The 14,341-nt window shown below is 34.0% G+C and overlaps 1 protein-coding gene across 2 annotated transcripts; it reads left to right on the top strand.

The window, feature by feature from the left end:
- The first annotated feature begins 1,891 nt into the window (after nt 1-1,891).
- On the top strand, nt 1,892-5,278 carry LOC105777974 (probable serine/threonine-protein kinase PBL7). Of its 2 annotated transcripts, none has more exons than XM_012601512.2 (6): nt 1,892-2,318; nt 2,817-3,055; nt 3,283-3,418; nt 4,060-4,354; nt 4,444-4,576; nt 4,771-5,278. In XM_012601512.2, the coding sequence occupies exons 1-6, from the start codon at nt 2,135-2,137 to the stop codon at nt 4,999-5,001; spliced, it is 1,218 nt and encodes a 405-aa protein (XP_012456966.1). In that variant the 5' UTR covers nt 1,892-2,134; the 3' UTR covers nt 5,002-5,278. The 2 variants fall into 2 exon arrangements, with proteins under 2 accessions (XP_012456966.1, XP_012456967.1); XM_012601513.2 differs by having other exon boundaries at nt 1,893-2,318; nt 4,060-4,318.
- The last annotated feature ends 9,063 nt before the right edge of the window (nt 5,279-14,341 follow it).

Genomic DNA, 14,341 nt, shown 5'->3' with positions numbered 1-14,341 from the left:
TTTTATTTTTTATTTAAAAACTCTTGTACTAATATATATATATTGTTGTTAGAAGAGAAAACAATAAAAAAAGGACTAAATGCGTAAAAAAATGAAAAGTCACCTTGAAGCTTTTTTTTTGTTTTTATTTCTGGAAAATGTTACAAAAAGAAAAAGAAAAACCAGCCCCCCTTACAAACATAAAGATCGGTCCCCCCCCCCATTTTAGATGTTTGAATGGCTTTTTTTATAGCCATTGTTACAACTTGTTCTATTTCTTCTTTTCTTTTCTTTTTTTTTTTCTGTTGCGTGTTGTTGCTACCTTCTTTGTTTGCAGGGTGATGGACGAGCGGCGCGAGTCAGAGGCAAGTGGCTGAGGTGATTGACGGTGGCAAAGACCAAAGGTCAAAGAGGGCAGCGCCTAGGGTTTCAGTCTCTGCAACCCTAGGCAGATATTTTTTGGGAAGGATGGGCTAGGATATTGGGCTGGTTTTGCTATTGGGCTTGTGGGTTATTGGGTAGGTTAGTTGGGCTTGGTTTTGCTGGGTTAGATAAAGGGTTTATTGATTGGGTTAGTTGGGCCCCGGGCAAAATGGGCTTGTACACATGTAAAAGAAGTTTAAGGGTGAGTTTGGATGGGTGGTGTGTTTACATGCGATTAGTGTAAAAACAATGATTGCGGTGAAATTAGATATTGTAGAGTGAGACAAAAAGTAAGCTAAACGCACCGCACTCAATCGCTCATCCATACCCACCTTAAATCTAATTACTTATAGTATGTTTGGTTTAATGAAATGGAATAAAATAAAAATTGAACATAAAAATAATAAATTACGTTGTTTGGTTGATTAAATGAAATAGACTGGTTAGGTTGATGGTAAGAAATAGAAAAGTAATAAATGTTAAATGATAAAATTACCCTTAAGTTAAATAATAGTATTTTTATTATTCTATTATTATTAAATGTTTATATAAATTTAATTTCATTAATATAATTCAGAAAAATAATAAAAATAATATATGTAGAAAAATTTAATATTATAATTTATTAATATATATTATAAATATATTTAATAGTATAATATATTATTTATAAAAATATGATTTATTTCTTAATAACTTTATAAATAATATGTCAAAAATAATATTTGAAAATAAATAATTTAACATTTTATATTTAATAAAAAATATTTAACAATATATTAATCTATTAAATTTAAAATAAATATAAAAATCATATTTAAAATTATTTTATTATATTTAAATACTTAAATATATTATTAAAAACCTACTATTTTATTTTAATATTACTTTATCTCTTTCACTTCTACGGAGTTCTATCTAGTTCTCTCAAATTTTTTTAATGAACCAACTTTGATTTTTTTAAAATCTTTTCATTCTTAGCTCATCACGATCACAACTGTCGTTATTGTCACTGTCAACCATTGTTGAAACTTTATGAAATTCCTACTGGGTATTTTTAAAAAAACTTAACAGTAAACCTAGTTTACAAAAATAATCTTTAGCTTCCATTGCATTTTTGTGGTCTTCCATTGCTTCAATCCTCATTTTGGTTATTTGTTAGACTTCTAGAATTTAAAGGCTCAAAACCCCCATGCGAGTTGGTTGAATTTGTCTTGAAATTATATGTTATTCATTATTGAGTGAAATAGTCATTCTTTTATAAAAGTGAAAAATAGTCATTCGTTGTCAAAGATTCTAATTCAATTCACTAAACCAAATTACGGAATAATCATTTCCCTAGACTCGACATGGGTCCCCTATTCATGCCACCCACCCAAACGTACTGTTAGTAATAGTGGAATGATATGATTGAATGGTGAAGTGTATATATATATAAGTACGGGTGCATCAAATATAAATATTTAGCTTTATATATGTGGTAATCTTGAAAAGTATGATTTAAGTTGAGGTAGGAAATGCAAATGCAGAGAAAAGGAAAGGACTAAAAGGAAAAGCTCTTTGTGTGCGCGCCAGTCGGAGAAGAAAAAAACAGTAAAGTAAAACTCACTGAGCCTGGTGTCTGACACAGCGAGAAGAAAGGAGAGAGAGAGAATCTCCAAGTTCAAATAAGACCGGCATTTTCTTATGGTCGGAGGCGAGCTAGGTTTCAAAGGGAAAAAGGAGAACAAAAATGGAGAAAGGAGGGGAAGATCCTGAGTTTTCATATTCGTATTATAGGAGGAAAGAACGCATTGCATTGGTAGCCATTGTAGTGCTTGCTTCAGTGGCTGTTGCTTCGCTTTTAGTGGCTTTTAGTTACTATTGTTATATTCGTAACAAGGTCCTCTCTAAGCGCTCCAAATCCCACTCTACTGGTATTGTCTACATAATATTTTAAATAAACTACACTATTTTCTTTTCTCTGCTTTCATTTTCTTGTATATTTATGTTGGGTATGATGACGGTGTAGTAGATGCGAATATAGGAAGATTATTGGGGAAAATGCATTCCCTTTGTGTACTATTCATAAGGACTAGTTCATCTTTTGTTCTTCCCTCTTTTTCCTGTCAAAAAAAGGTGGAAAAATATATGTGATTCATCTTGTTCTGTTTCTTATATAGTTCTTTTTACCTTTATTTGTTTGTTTAATTTCGTCCCCACGATGAAGTGCTTCCCAAAAGATGGTAAGTTGATTATACCCTTTTGACAATCATTATTTTGGGTCTTTGGGGACTCGGACTTATGATGGTTTGTAGTCAGGGCCTGATGTATAAGTAGTCATCAATAAAGTGAGCTTGTTGCTTTAGCATGACTCGGTTCCTAATGTTCCCTTTTATGCAACTTGATGTATTGTTGGTCTTTTGTCTCTGAAGTGGTTGATTCTAAGGACAAAGCTTGCTCCACCGATCTTGAAGTTGCTATGGACGAAGGGCTTCATGTCTTTACTTTTAAGCAGTTACATTCAGCCACTGGTGGTTTCAGCAAGTCTAATGTGGTTGGCCATGGTGGGTTCGGGTCCGTATACAGGGGAGTGCTTAGTAATGGCAGGAAAGTTGCTGTCAAGTTAATGGATCAGGCAGGGAAGCAAGGAGAAGAAGAATTTAAAATGGAGGTCTGCTATGAATACTGTTCTAAGTGCACTTTTCTGGTGTTCTGATATCTGTATTTCAAATGTGCCATGCTAACCCGTCGACAATATACATTCTGTTTACCTCATTCTTTATATTTCTTCTGGAAAAAATGGATAAAATGAGTTAATAAAGTTATGATATCATTTGTTAACTTTCCTTTTATTTTAAGGCGAGTTTATACTAATTGATTGACCATATACAACTGTAGGTGGAACTGCTGAAACGTCTACGTTCTCCATATTTGTTGGATTTGATTGGGTATTGCTCAAATAGTAGTCGTAAACTGCTTGTTTACGAGTTTATGGCAAATGGTGGTCTGCAGGAACATCTGTATCCCATTAATGGTAAGCTAGTACTTAGTAGTAACCTTTGTTTATTAAAATTTCAATGTACATGAGCTGTTAATTAAGCCTTTTTTATTATTCCAATCAAGATTTATCTTCAGCATATAAAAGCTGGCTGGTATTATTTGCACCACATTTCCGCAACTCTTGCTTTCCACTTTTTTTAAATTGACAAATGTTCATGCACTTATGGGGAGTTTCCAAAGCTAAGTGAAGCACAAATGGGAATGCCCTGAAAGAAATTTGGGATATTGTAAAATCTTGTCTTAGCAAGTGTGGAAGGATTGATGTCTAAAATCCTTCTGAATTTGACATTTTAAAAAAATCATTAGTCCTTTTTGGCTATCTAAAATGATCTTGAGTTTTCAAAAATGCTAGAGCTTATCTAGGTGTTCTGCCTTTGAATGATGTTTGTTTATTCATTTGTCAGATGCTTAATCTAAGTTTCATCAATCAAGATCATGTACAAGCTTGAATTTCACTCTATCAGTGACTATTTTAAGAGCTCAGTAACATCATGATGTCAAAACTCTGATCATCCTTTTTGAAACAAGATCAGGCTTAGTTCAGTTTGGAAGAATGATTGATATAGGAGAGCTGTATCCATAACAACTGATTTACTGGTTGCATTCAAAATGCAGGTTCTAACAATGTAAACTTAAAACTGGACTGGGAAACCCGGTTGAGAATTGCTCTGGAAGCGGCTAAGGGATTAGAATATCTCCATGAACACGTTAGCCCTCCTGTGATTCACAGGGATTTTAAGAGCAGTAACATCCTTTTGGACAAAAATTTCCATGCCAAAGTTTCTGATTTTGGACTGGCCAAGCTTGGATCAGACAAAGCAGGCGGACATGTTTCAACTCGAGTATTGGGCACCCAGGGATACGTTGCTCCTGAGTATGAAATAACAAGCTCTTACTCCAAAGTGGAGGGGTTATTGTTGCTAATTTAATACTTAATGGTTTTCTTATCAAATTTTAACTGCCCCGTTTGACATTGGGTTTGGTTGCCTTGCTGTACAGATATGCTTTAACTGGACATCTAACTACAAAATCAGATGTGTATAGTTATGGTGTTGTTCTTTTGGAGTTGCTTACTGGCAGAGTACCAGTTGATGCAAAGAGACCTCATGGGGAAGGTGTTCTTGTATCATGGGTGAGTATCTTGAGCTATAAATCCTTTTTCAGTCTTGTAAGTTATTCTAAGATGGTTAAGTTTATGCTATTTACTTAAGGTTCTACACTGGTCTAACTTTCCTCATTAATGTCTTCTTTGTTTTGTGACTGGTGCATTCTTGCATCTGTTTCTATCTGTCATTTTTCAGTTTTTGTGTGTTGTATATGGCACAGGCTTTGCCTCAGTTAACAGATAGGGAGAAGGTCGTCCAGATAATGGATCCAACACTAGAAGGTCAATACTCAATGAAAGAAGTGATTCAGGTTGCAGCTATTGCTGCTATGTGTGTGCAACCAGAAGCTGACTACAGGCCATTGATGGCAGATGTTGTCCAGTCGCTGGTTCCGCTGGTGAAAACTCACAGGTCAACAGCCAATGTTGGTGGCTGCTCGAGCTTCCAGTAGTGCAAAGTCTCCTACATCCCGATATGCATTCCCTGTTAGGTAGGGTTATGAGAATAATCAAGACTGAAGTTCAAATGTCCTTAGCTGAACTTAGAGATGAAAGTCTAGACTGCTATAATATGGTTGGCTCTTATCAGTAGAAAGCCCCAACCGCAGATATCTCTACTGTGTTAAAGCTGTGGTCAACAAACATTCCATCGATTTTATAAACCAATTGAAGCCAAGGATGGTAGATAGGGTTGAAACAAAGCTATATCCCATCTTTCTTGGTTGAATATATATTAGTGTTATATGCAGGCCCCCAAGAAACTAATAAAACTCATTTAAGAAATGTTGCCTAAAACCAATCTGGCATTTGGTGTACGGAGTGTAGTATTTAGGCTTTTTTTGGCATCTAATTTATATGTTGGGTACAGTTTTAACCTTTTCCCTAGAATCATAAATCTTAAATTTCTAAATTTTAACCCATCATACAATAATTCATAAATCTAGATGAACAAAAAGGTAAACTTAAACCTTGCAATACTATTACTGTTTGCTAATTTTATTTAATTTTTTACATTAGTTTTATTTAATTCTATTTTTATGATCTAGTGTTAAAAAGTATATATGTTAGTTAGAAGTTTTTAAAAGGTATAATGCGACCCATTTTATTTTTATTGGATGTTTAAAAATGACTTTTTATAATTATCCTAATATAATTTAAACTTAGAAAAAGATTTAGATGGCAAAAAGAACATAGATTTGAAAGTTATCAAGTGAAATATTTTTAGGGTAATTATCCTGTTAGTCACCATAAAATAAGGGTTAAATTAGGTAAAAGGGTTAGTTTTAAAAAAATTAACGGAATAGATTGATTTTGGAGAGAGAAAGTGGAGGTGTGTCTAATTGGATGCATTTTTAGTTGACTTTGCATAAAAACGTGTCCTATTGGACATGTTTTCACCTTTTTTTTTTTCAGTTGGAATTAAGGTTTTAAAGATTTTTTAGGGTATTTATGGTTTAAGGTTTTAAATATGAGGATGTTAATTTAATTGTGTTTGTGTTTGAGGTAGACATTGTGAAAGCTTAAAGGTATATTTCAGTTGACGGCGACGCGATAGCGTTGGGAGACTTATATATTTCTACTTTCTTATTGGGATGGAACCATTGCCTTAGAAGTCTAATGCATTGCAACTCAAGCTCTGAGTTTGCAACACTTATATGGTCATCAGTTGTAGTATAATTAGGGCTCTTAGTTGAGGATGTTAATATGGGATCACGGGTTGGAGTATAACTAGGGAACTCACTTGATTGTGGTTATGTGATCACGAGTTCGAGTTCCACCTTACCAGAAGAGGATGATTTGTAAAATTGATACATAATCTTGAGATGATAATAGTAGGGGAAAACTCAAAGACTTTCTAGTATAACTAAGTTATAATTTTTCTCCATCACCACCAAAAGCAAGGCGATAGAGTTGAATACAAGAGCCTTATCAGGGGGTGAGTGATGGTGGTGGTGGAAAGAAGTTGGAGGTCAAGTCGGGGTAGTGATAGTTGGAGGTCGAGTCAATGTGACAGTAGTTGTAGTTATTAATGAGGGATTTAATCACAATAATATTTGTCGATAATGCCTTTGGTGGTGACAAAGAAAAAGAATAAATGGATTATACTGGAAAGCCCCTAAATTTATCCATGCAATTATGATCTCAAACTTATGTATTGGTTCTACAAAGCATCCACTTCTGGTGATGCGAAACTTGAACCCATGATCACATAACCATCGTCTAGTGGGCTTCCAAGTCATACTCCAAGTCATACGTCCAGAGTGTGAATATTGCTACTAAAAATATAGAATTGAGGTGGTGTTTGCAAGTATATAAATCAGGTTGTAATATAGTTTTTACAATGAAGTAGGTAAGTACTCCAAGGATCGTACTTAAAGGAGGCGAGTACTAAATTAATATTAACCTAAATGTAAATAGATCTAATTAGTACTATAAATAAATTATAATACGGCAAAATATAAAGTGAAAATTATTTGTTTTTATAATAAAAGAAATAAACATGCATAAAAGAATGAAAAACGAAGAACTAATTTGTAAACTCAATCGAATCTAAGCATGGGTGACTAGCTCGTTTCGGTGGTCATAACTAATTCCTATTTTGGGTTTCTACTCAATCAACTAGGCGTTACCCTATTAGGATCTCTCGATCTTCCACTAACCTAACAAGTTGGCAAGAACCACTTATCTCTCAACCTCACAGTCTAGACTGGATTGGGGTAAATGATTCATGGAAAGACAATACCAATTTTAAGTTAATTCTCACCTAGATGACTTTCTAAGGTTTAAGTTCTTTCTATCCCAAACAATTGATTTGCTAAGAAACCATATATAGAAATTAATTAATCACACTTCCACTCACTAATCCCTCATAAGAGGATTAGTTCCTCATGGATCCCATAAATAATATAAACTTGATAAAGTAAATAAACATAAAGAACAAATCAAGATTAAGAGTTTACGAAAAATCTTGAATTGCATTTGAATGAAGCGCAGAAATCCATAACGAGTTTGCGTTGAATCCACAAATCAGATTCTCCGAAGAACACGAACGAAAATAAATCCTAAATATAAAATAATCTAAAAACTAAAAACTAAAAACTAAACTGAAAGGAAAAAGTCTAAATTACTGAAGAGATGATCACTCGAGTGTTTAATGAGCTTATTTATAATGTTAGGGTTGGTCGTCGTCTTTAGCCTTAGTTTAGCTAATGGTTTTATGTTAAAATACATTGTGCGGACCAAAATACCCTCATCTTGTAATGTTTTCACGTATAGGGTCGGTGTCACGACATACACTAACTATATCACGACACTGAAGGCAGTTTGCTTAGCTCGGGCCCAGACATCCACTAGCTATGTCGCGACACCAAAGGCAATATAGTTATATTGGCCTTCTGCTCCCTATATTGCAACGTTTGAACTTTCGTGTTGCAACATGGCGACTAGTCTCGAGTTCTAATGCCTTCGAATAGTGTCCTGCACACTTGTCAAACACGATAGTCTTCCCTTAGGCCTCATTCGCCCCCTAAGGTCATAAAATCAACTCAAATCACACTTTTTATTAAATTGAAATTAAAGTAAAAAAACTAAATAAAACCTAATAAGATTGCTCATATTCTAGCTCTTTAAGTATGAAAACTAGTTTAATTTGCTACAATGTATTGCGACAGATTAAACTCCTCCACACTTAAGTCATTACTTGTTCTCAAGCAAAGAAAGATAAAAACGAAAATAAAAGACGACTCTTGAACAAGTATGATACAAAGACTAGTTTTGGGAACACATAACTAAGAATAATTATATCTACACATAATTCTAGCATGATACATAAGTTACTTACCATTTTCAGTTTCAAACACTTAAGTTCACTATATTACAAAGTATACAAACAGTAAGGTCCTCAAATATATGGATCCATCGATAAATCATAAAAGCAATTTAATTATCCTAGCAAAATACAAACAATCATTATTGTGATAACTCAATATAATGTCAATTCATGAATAGATCTATCTAAGTCACATAGGGCTTTTCGGCTTGTAATGTTCTGAGGCTTAAAATTGGTATGAAATTAAAAAAACAAGGAGCATCAAAATAGTTTCAAGCAAGAAAGTAGTTTGACACATCACATTGTTGTCTATTCTCCCCTTTAATAACCCTTGCCCGCTCATTGCCTCATTTTTCCTTCTCTCATATTCCTTATTTCTCCATGTAGGAAGTCATAGTATGATAAAGTAACTACGGTCAGCTCAGGATTTTTTGTGCATTAATGATTTGAGATTTCTAATGTTATGACTTTGTTTTTGAGTCACTTTTGATTTTTTTCCAACATATCTCACTTCACAATGCTTTTGTTTTTCATTGCTCAAATACTAAAAAATTTTCTTTTGTTTTGCACATTTTGACTACCTATAGTCAAAATATCACATTGCTCATTCCTATTTTACTCTATTTTTTACAAAATCGCCATGATGTATCTACCTATCCCTCAATACTTATGGTTAGATGTCTAAATTCGTGTAATTCCAAGACCAAAGAAAAAGGACAAGTACAAATTGATATTTTAGCTCGGGTTCTGAATGAAGGTTCATTAAGAAGCGTTTTCTGGCTCAAAATAGGTACTAAGGATTGATGAATAAGGTTTAACTTTTTGGCTTTTGGTTATACCAAAAATGCCTTAGGTCATCCCTAGGTGTCTCAATATTCACAAATTTAATCAATCAATAAATCACAAATTTAACCATTTATCATACATACTAGCATGCTCGTTTCCCTATATTTTTTTATGTCATATGGTATTTTCAATTACTTAATACTTATTTACAGTGTAATATATAGAACTTATTAGTTTAATAATTGAAAATTTAAAATCATTCACTATCATGTCAAATTTACAATAAATACAATCAACCTATATACATACTCCTAACCAATCATTTGTATTTCTACAAGCTCAAGCACACTTTGACCAGAAAAATTAAAAGAAAAGCATGAAAAAAATTTCCTATGTTACCCCCACACTTTAGATAGCACATTAGCCCTAATGCGCGGCCGCTAAATATATAAGGAAGAAAGTTATCCGATTGATCGTGACATTGTCGTAGTCTTCTGGTGGGTGCTTCCTTGTTTGTTGAAAGCTCATGTATATAATGCTTCCTTAATGTAGGGTTCCTACATAGAAAATGCAAAAAACAGAAAATATATATAAATATACTTTTAATCCTACTCCTAAAACGATAAAATAAAAATCATCGAAATTAAGTTTTACAACTCTTAAAAATAATTAAAAAGTTTATTAATCGTCAGAATCTTCAAAATAGGGCGATTGCCCCTCCATTGATGCTTTTTCTTTTCTCGAGATGTGTTTCAGAGAAGAGCCTTCACTCGACGAATGTGCATGTTGGGTTCGGTTATAAATGATGAGTTTTTTTTTTGCGTGATATGTTGCGGCTGGAATGCCGCCTCATAGTCGTCATCCTTCACATCTTGAAAATCTTACTCTGTGGCCTCCTCCTCCTCTTATTCACTTCTACTCCCTTCCTCAACTTGACTTCCTTGCTCATCGAATTTAGCATGGAATGATCTGGATCCATATTTTTTTACGAGTAATTTGGTACTTTAATATTATTTTATCGTGGAAACTCTTGAATGACCGGTCTCGATTCCTACATCCATCTGATTATCCATTCTACAATTGAGATTCCACTTCTTTTTTGAGTTTTTGTTACTGCTTTTTTTAGAGAAGTCGGGATGTTCATATTTTGTTCTCTCCTCTGGTTCCAATCATTGATTTGTTTTCGGTTAAGCTCAATGAATTGTGTGCACATAGAATCTCCTATTAAGCTCTTTCTCTATCTCATAAACTGCTCGTTTTCTTCCATCAAAACCCTGGCCTTTTTGCATAGCTCCATCACAAGGTGGGTAAAGAAAACCTCGACTTTCTGGCCGCTTATACATTGCTTCATGCTAATATAGATCCATCTGTCAGCAGATATCTATTTTTTCTACAAGATTCCATACAACAAAAGAGCTCAAAAAATGTTTACATTAGACACATTCATGCCATGTGTAATTCTAGTACAAAGAAATTGCATCCACATCTTAGTTATAAGAAATATAATTGCTTGATTGAAATTGGTTGGTAATTCGGTATCCGATCGGTGGTTCTATGCACCCCTCCCATCAGCTAAGCATTTTACAATGTCATCCATATCTATGCCCCCTAAAAGTGTTTAGACTTGTATTATCAAGAAAATAGTTTTCATAGTATGAAACATTGTAAAACTCACAAATTTCTCGAAGAGTAACGCGTACCTTCTTACCTCTTACTATTACGGTTTCCCGAATGGCCCTATAAGGTATTCTAGCCTCTCGATCCCTCATTACAGCATAAAATTCTTGAACAATTGAGATAACCACATTTACTTTCGGGGTTTCACAAAAGTGTTCCCACCTATGGTACCGAACTAATGACCAAATTTCCTTGCACAAGACCATTGATGACTCAAATCTCCTCTTTTGTATAAATGTTTTTCCTTGAAGTTCAAAGAAATTTTTTTCTACATTTGCGTTTAAGAATTTAGAGGGATTCAAGACCACCGGTGTTTCTTGCACATTAGTTTTTCTAGATTTTCTTTGAGGCATTGTCAGTATACTTTCACTAGAATAACTAATTGAAATCAAGCAATATGCAATGCAACATTAAAAACCAAATAGGAACCCTTAACCTCAATTGATTACTCAGGATTCCTCGTAACAATTAGTTGTTTTTGCCCTCTTAGTGTGGTGTGTTAATCCCTGCACAAAGTGAAACAAAGGAAAAATTTATAGCAAAATAATAAGGGATAAGAGGGGTTTTAAAAGTGGGTGGTTTGGGGGGTTTAAAGAGACTTTAGAGTTATGAGGGATTTAGAAATAAGTTAGAAGTGTTTTGAGATTAAAATTTTGTGTTTTTATGTTAAAGGTTGAGTAAAATAAGAGTTAAATCTAGCGGGTTGCGCACTGGGTCGGGTCGACCTTGCAAAAATTTGCAACGATGTCGTGACATAGGGGTTCTATGTCGCGACACCCCTGACAGGATACCGTTGTCGCGACATCGGGGTTGAATGTTGTGACACACATTAAAATTTTTGGTTTCTGGGGTAAACTGACTTCTTGTCACAGAACAAAAGTTCTGTGTCACGAAATTGAGCTGACTTGCTCGACTTATTGAATTTATGAGTGGTGTCACGACATGGAGGTTTCGTGTTGTGACACCAGCTTTGTTTCGACCCCCTTCTCAAATTTCAAAGCATTCAGCTTAAATTCTTAAATAATTTAAACAAAATTAAATCCTAAACTACTTATGAGTCTATCGAAATACAACAGTATACAAAAATTTATCTCAGTTTAAAAGTATCAAATATTGCTGTCGGATTTGTCCATCAGCTTTGTCAAAGTACAAGTGGATGCGCCTTTGGTTCTTTTTTTATCTATATTAGTCCAGCATCCGTCATTCCACTCTATTTTCCTTCATTTGTCTTGTTTCTTGAACTTGCCTTTTTTATCTTCATTGATCACAACAAATACCTTTCGCAGATTAAAGTTATTAGCCACACTTATAAGTATTTGATAGCTTGGTGGTCCTAAATTTTTCTCATACCCTTGATTCTATAACACACCACCTTTATATATTTCACATTTTTTTTACTTTGTTAGTAATAAACCTAAAAGAGTCTAAGAAAAGTTCCCTTATTAAAGTAGATAGTTCAGAGTTTACCTCAAAATCTAGGATTATAGAATCACTCTGTAATGTACGCTTGTGTTGTTCGATTAACATGTCTTCAAACATCCCTTTTGATTGAGCTATAAATTCGTTGTGTGGTTGATAGTACTAGAAAGAACATATGTTTTCTTCCTACTTATTGGTTAATTTGTTCCCATTTAGTTATCTTTAGCACATATTTTAGCATTTTCAGTTTAGTAAATTGCATTTTATAACTCAGTGGATCTTAGCCTATTTATCTTTCATTTTGTCATGTTTTGGTACTGATGTTGCTGTATGAGTATTTCCAAATTGTGCCCAGAATTGTCCCCACACCTGACAGTTGTTCGAATAAGGAAAAAATTGTGTGAGCTGTCCAGTCTGGTATAAACAACTTGTACGTACAGAGGTAGCATGATTCTGATGAAAGGACACCTGTGCTATTTGGAAGAATATAAATATTCACGTGAAAAGAAAAAAAAAGGAGGCTTTTTTTGGGGGCTACTATCTTCTTCAACCTATCTTTTGAAGCTTTACGGCTATGGCGGCTTAAGTCTTTAATGAGTGAATCGACGTGAAGAAGACGCAGATCAGCTCTTGACGAGGAGCCTTGAGTGCGACACAAGAGGGAATGGAGAGATTCAAGTCGAGATTGTCTAGGAATAGTATTCTCCACTTGCTTCTTTTATATTTCTTTTCTAAACAATGGTGATTACTTTCTATTTCATGTTTGTACGGAAGTACACTTGGTTTTTGGGTTAAATGTTATTTTATTCAATCTTACTTCTACTGTTTAATCTTTGGTTTTGAATGTTTTTAGCATGAAAGTGTTATTGTGGCCACTGACACTGAAAAGTGTAGCGACAGTCAAGCTAACAAGCATGATAACGGAAGTTGTTTGAGGATTAAAGGAATTTAATCCACTTGTTCTTAATAGTGTTCCATTGCCATCATCGGAAGTTCTGGTTAATGTGCATGTTTAAGTCTTAGATTAAATATAAAAGTTAAGCTTAGAAAGATATTCATTGCAATTTAATGCATCGACAATCACCTATCCTTTTATACCTTGTGAGCACTTAGTATTCTGTTGAATATTCACGTTGGAGATCTTAGTTTATCATTATCATATTTTATCTTATTGTTTTCAAGTTATTGCTTCGACAATTACTCTCACAATTTATCTCGTTTCTATTTATTTATTACACTGACATTGATAGACAAAAGACAACTATCCTCGTGGGATCGATATCCGATAGACTCATATCTGTCTACTATACTTGCATCGATATGTATAGTAGAAAGATCCCATCTCGTTTCTATCATACTTGCCCATTATTACTGTAACGTTAAACAATCGATCCCATGAAGATGAGATATCGATGCAAGTATAGTAGACAGATATGAGCCTGTCAAATATCGATCCCACGAGGATGGTTGTCTTTTGTCTATCAATGTCAATGCAATAAATAGATAGAAATGAGATCAATTGTGAGAGTAGTTTTCGAAGCAATAACTTGAAAAGAATAATATAAAATATGATAATGATAAACTGGGATCCCCAACGTGATTATTCAACAGAATACTAAGTGCTCGCAAGGTATAAAAGGATAGGTGATTATCGATGCATTAAATTGCAATGAATATCTTACCAAGCTTAACTTCTATAATTAATATAAGACTTAAACATGCACATTAACCACACCTTCCAATGATAAAAATGAAACACTATTAAGAACAAGTGGATTAAATTCCTCTAATCCTCAATCAACTTCGTTGTCATGCTTGTTAGCTTGAACTGTCGTTGCACTTTCTAGTGTCAGTGACCGTAATAGCACTTCCATGCTAAAAACATTCAAACCCAAAGATTAAACAGTAGAAACAAGATTGAATAAAATAACATTTAACCCAGAAATCATGTGTACTTCTGTACAAACATGAAATAGAATGTAATCACCATCGTTTATAAAAGAAATATAAAATAAACAAGTGGAGAATACTATTTCTAGACAATCTCGACTTGAATCTCTCCATTCCCTCTTGTGTTGCAC

Source organism: Gossypium raimondii, chromosome 10, assembly GCF_025698545.1.
Source record: "Gossypium raimondii isolate GPD5lz chromosome 10, ASM2569854v1, whole genome shotgun sequence".
Lineage (NCBI taxonomy): Eukaryota > Viridiplantae > Streptophyta > Magnoliopsida > Malvales > Malvaceae > Gossypium > Gossypium raimondii.
This window is presented reverse-complemented; position numbering and strand designations above follow the sequence as displayed.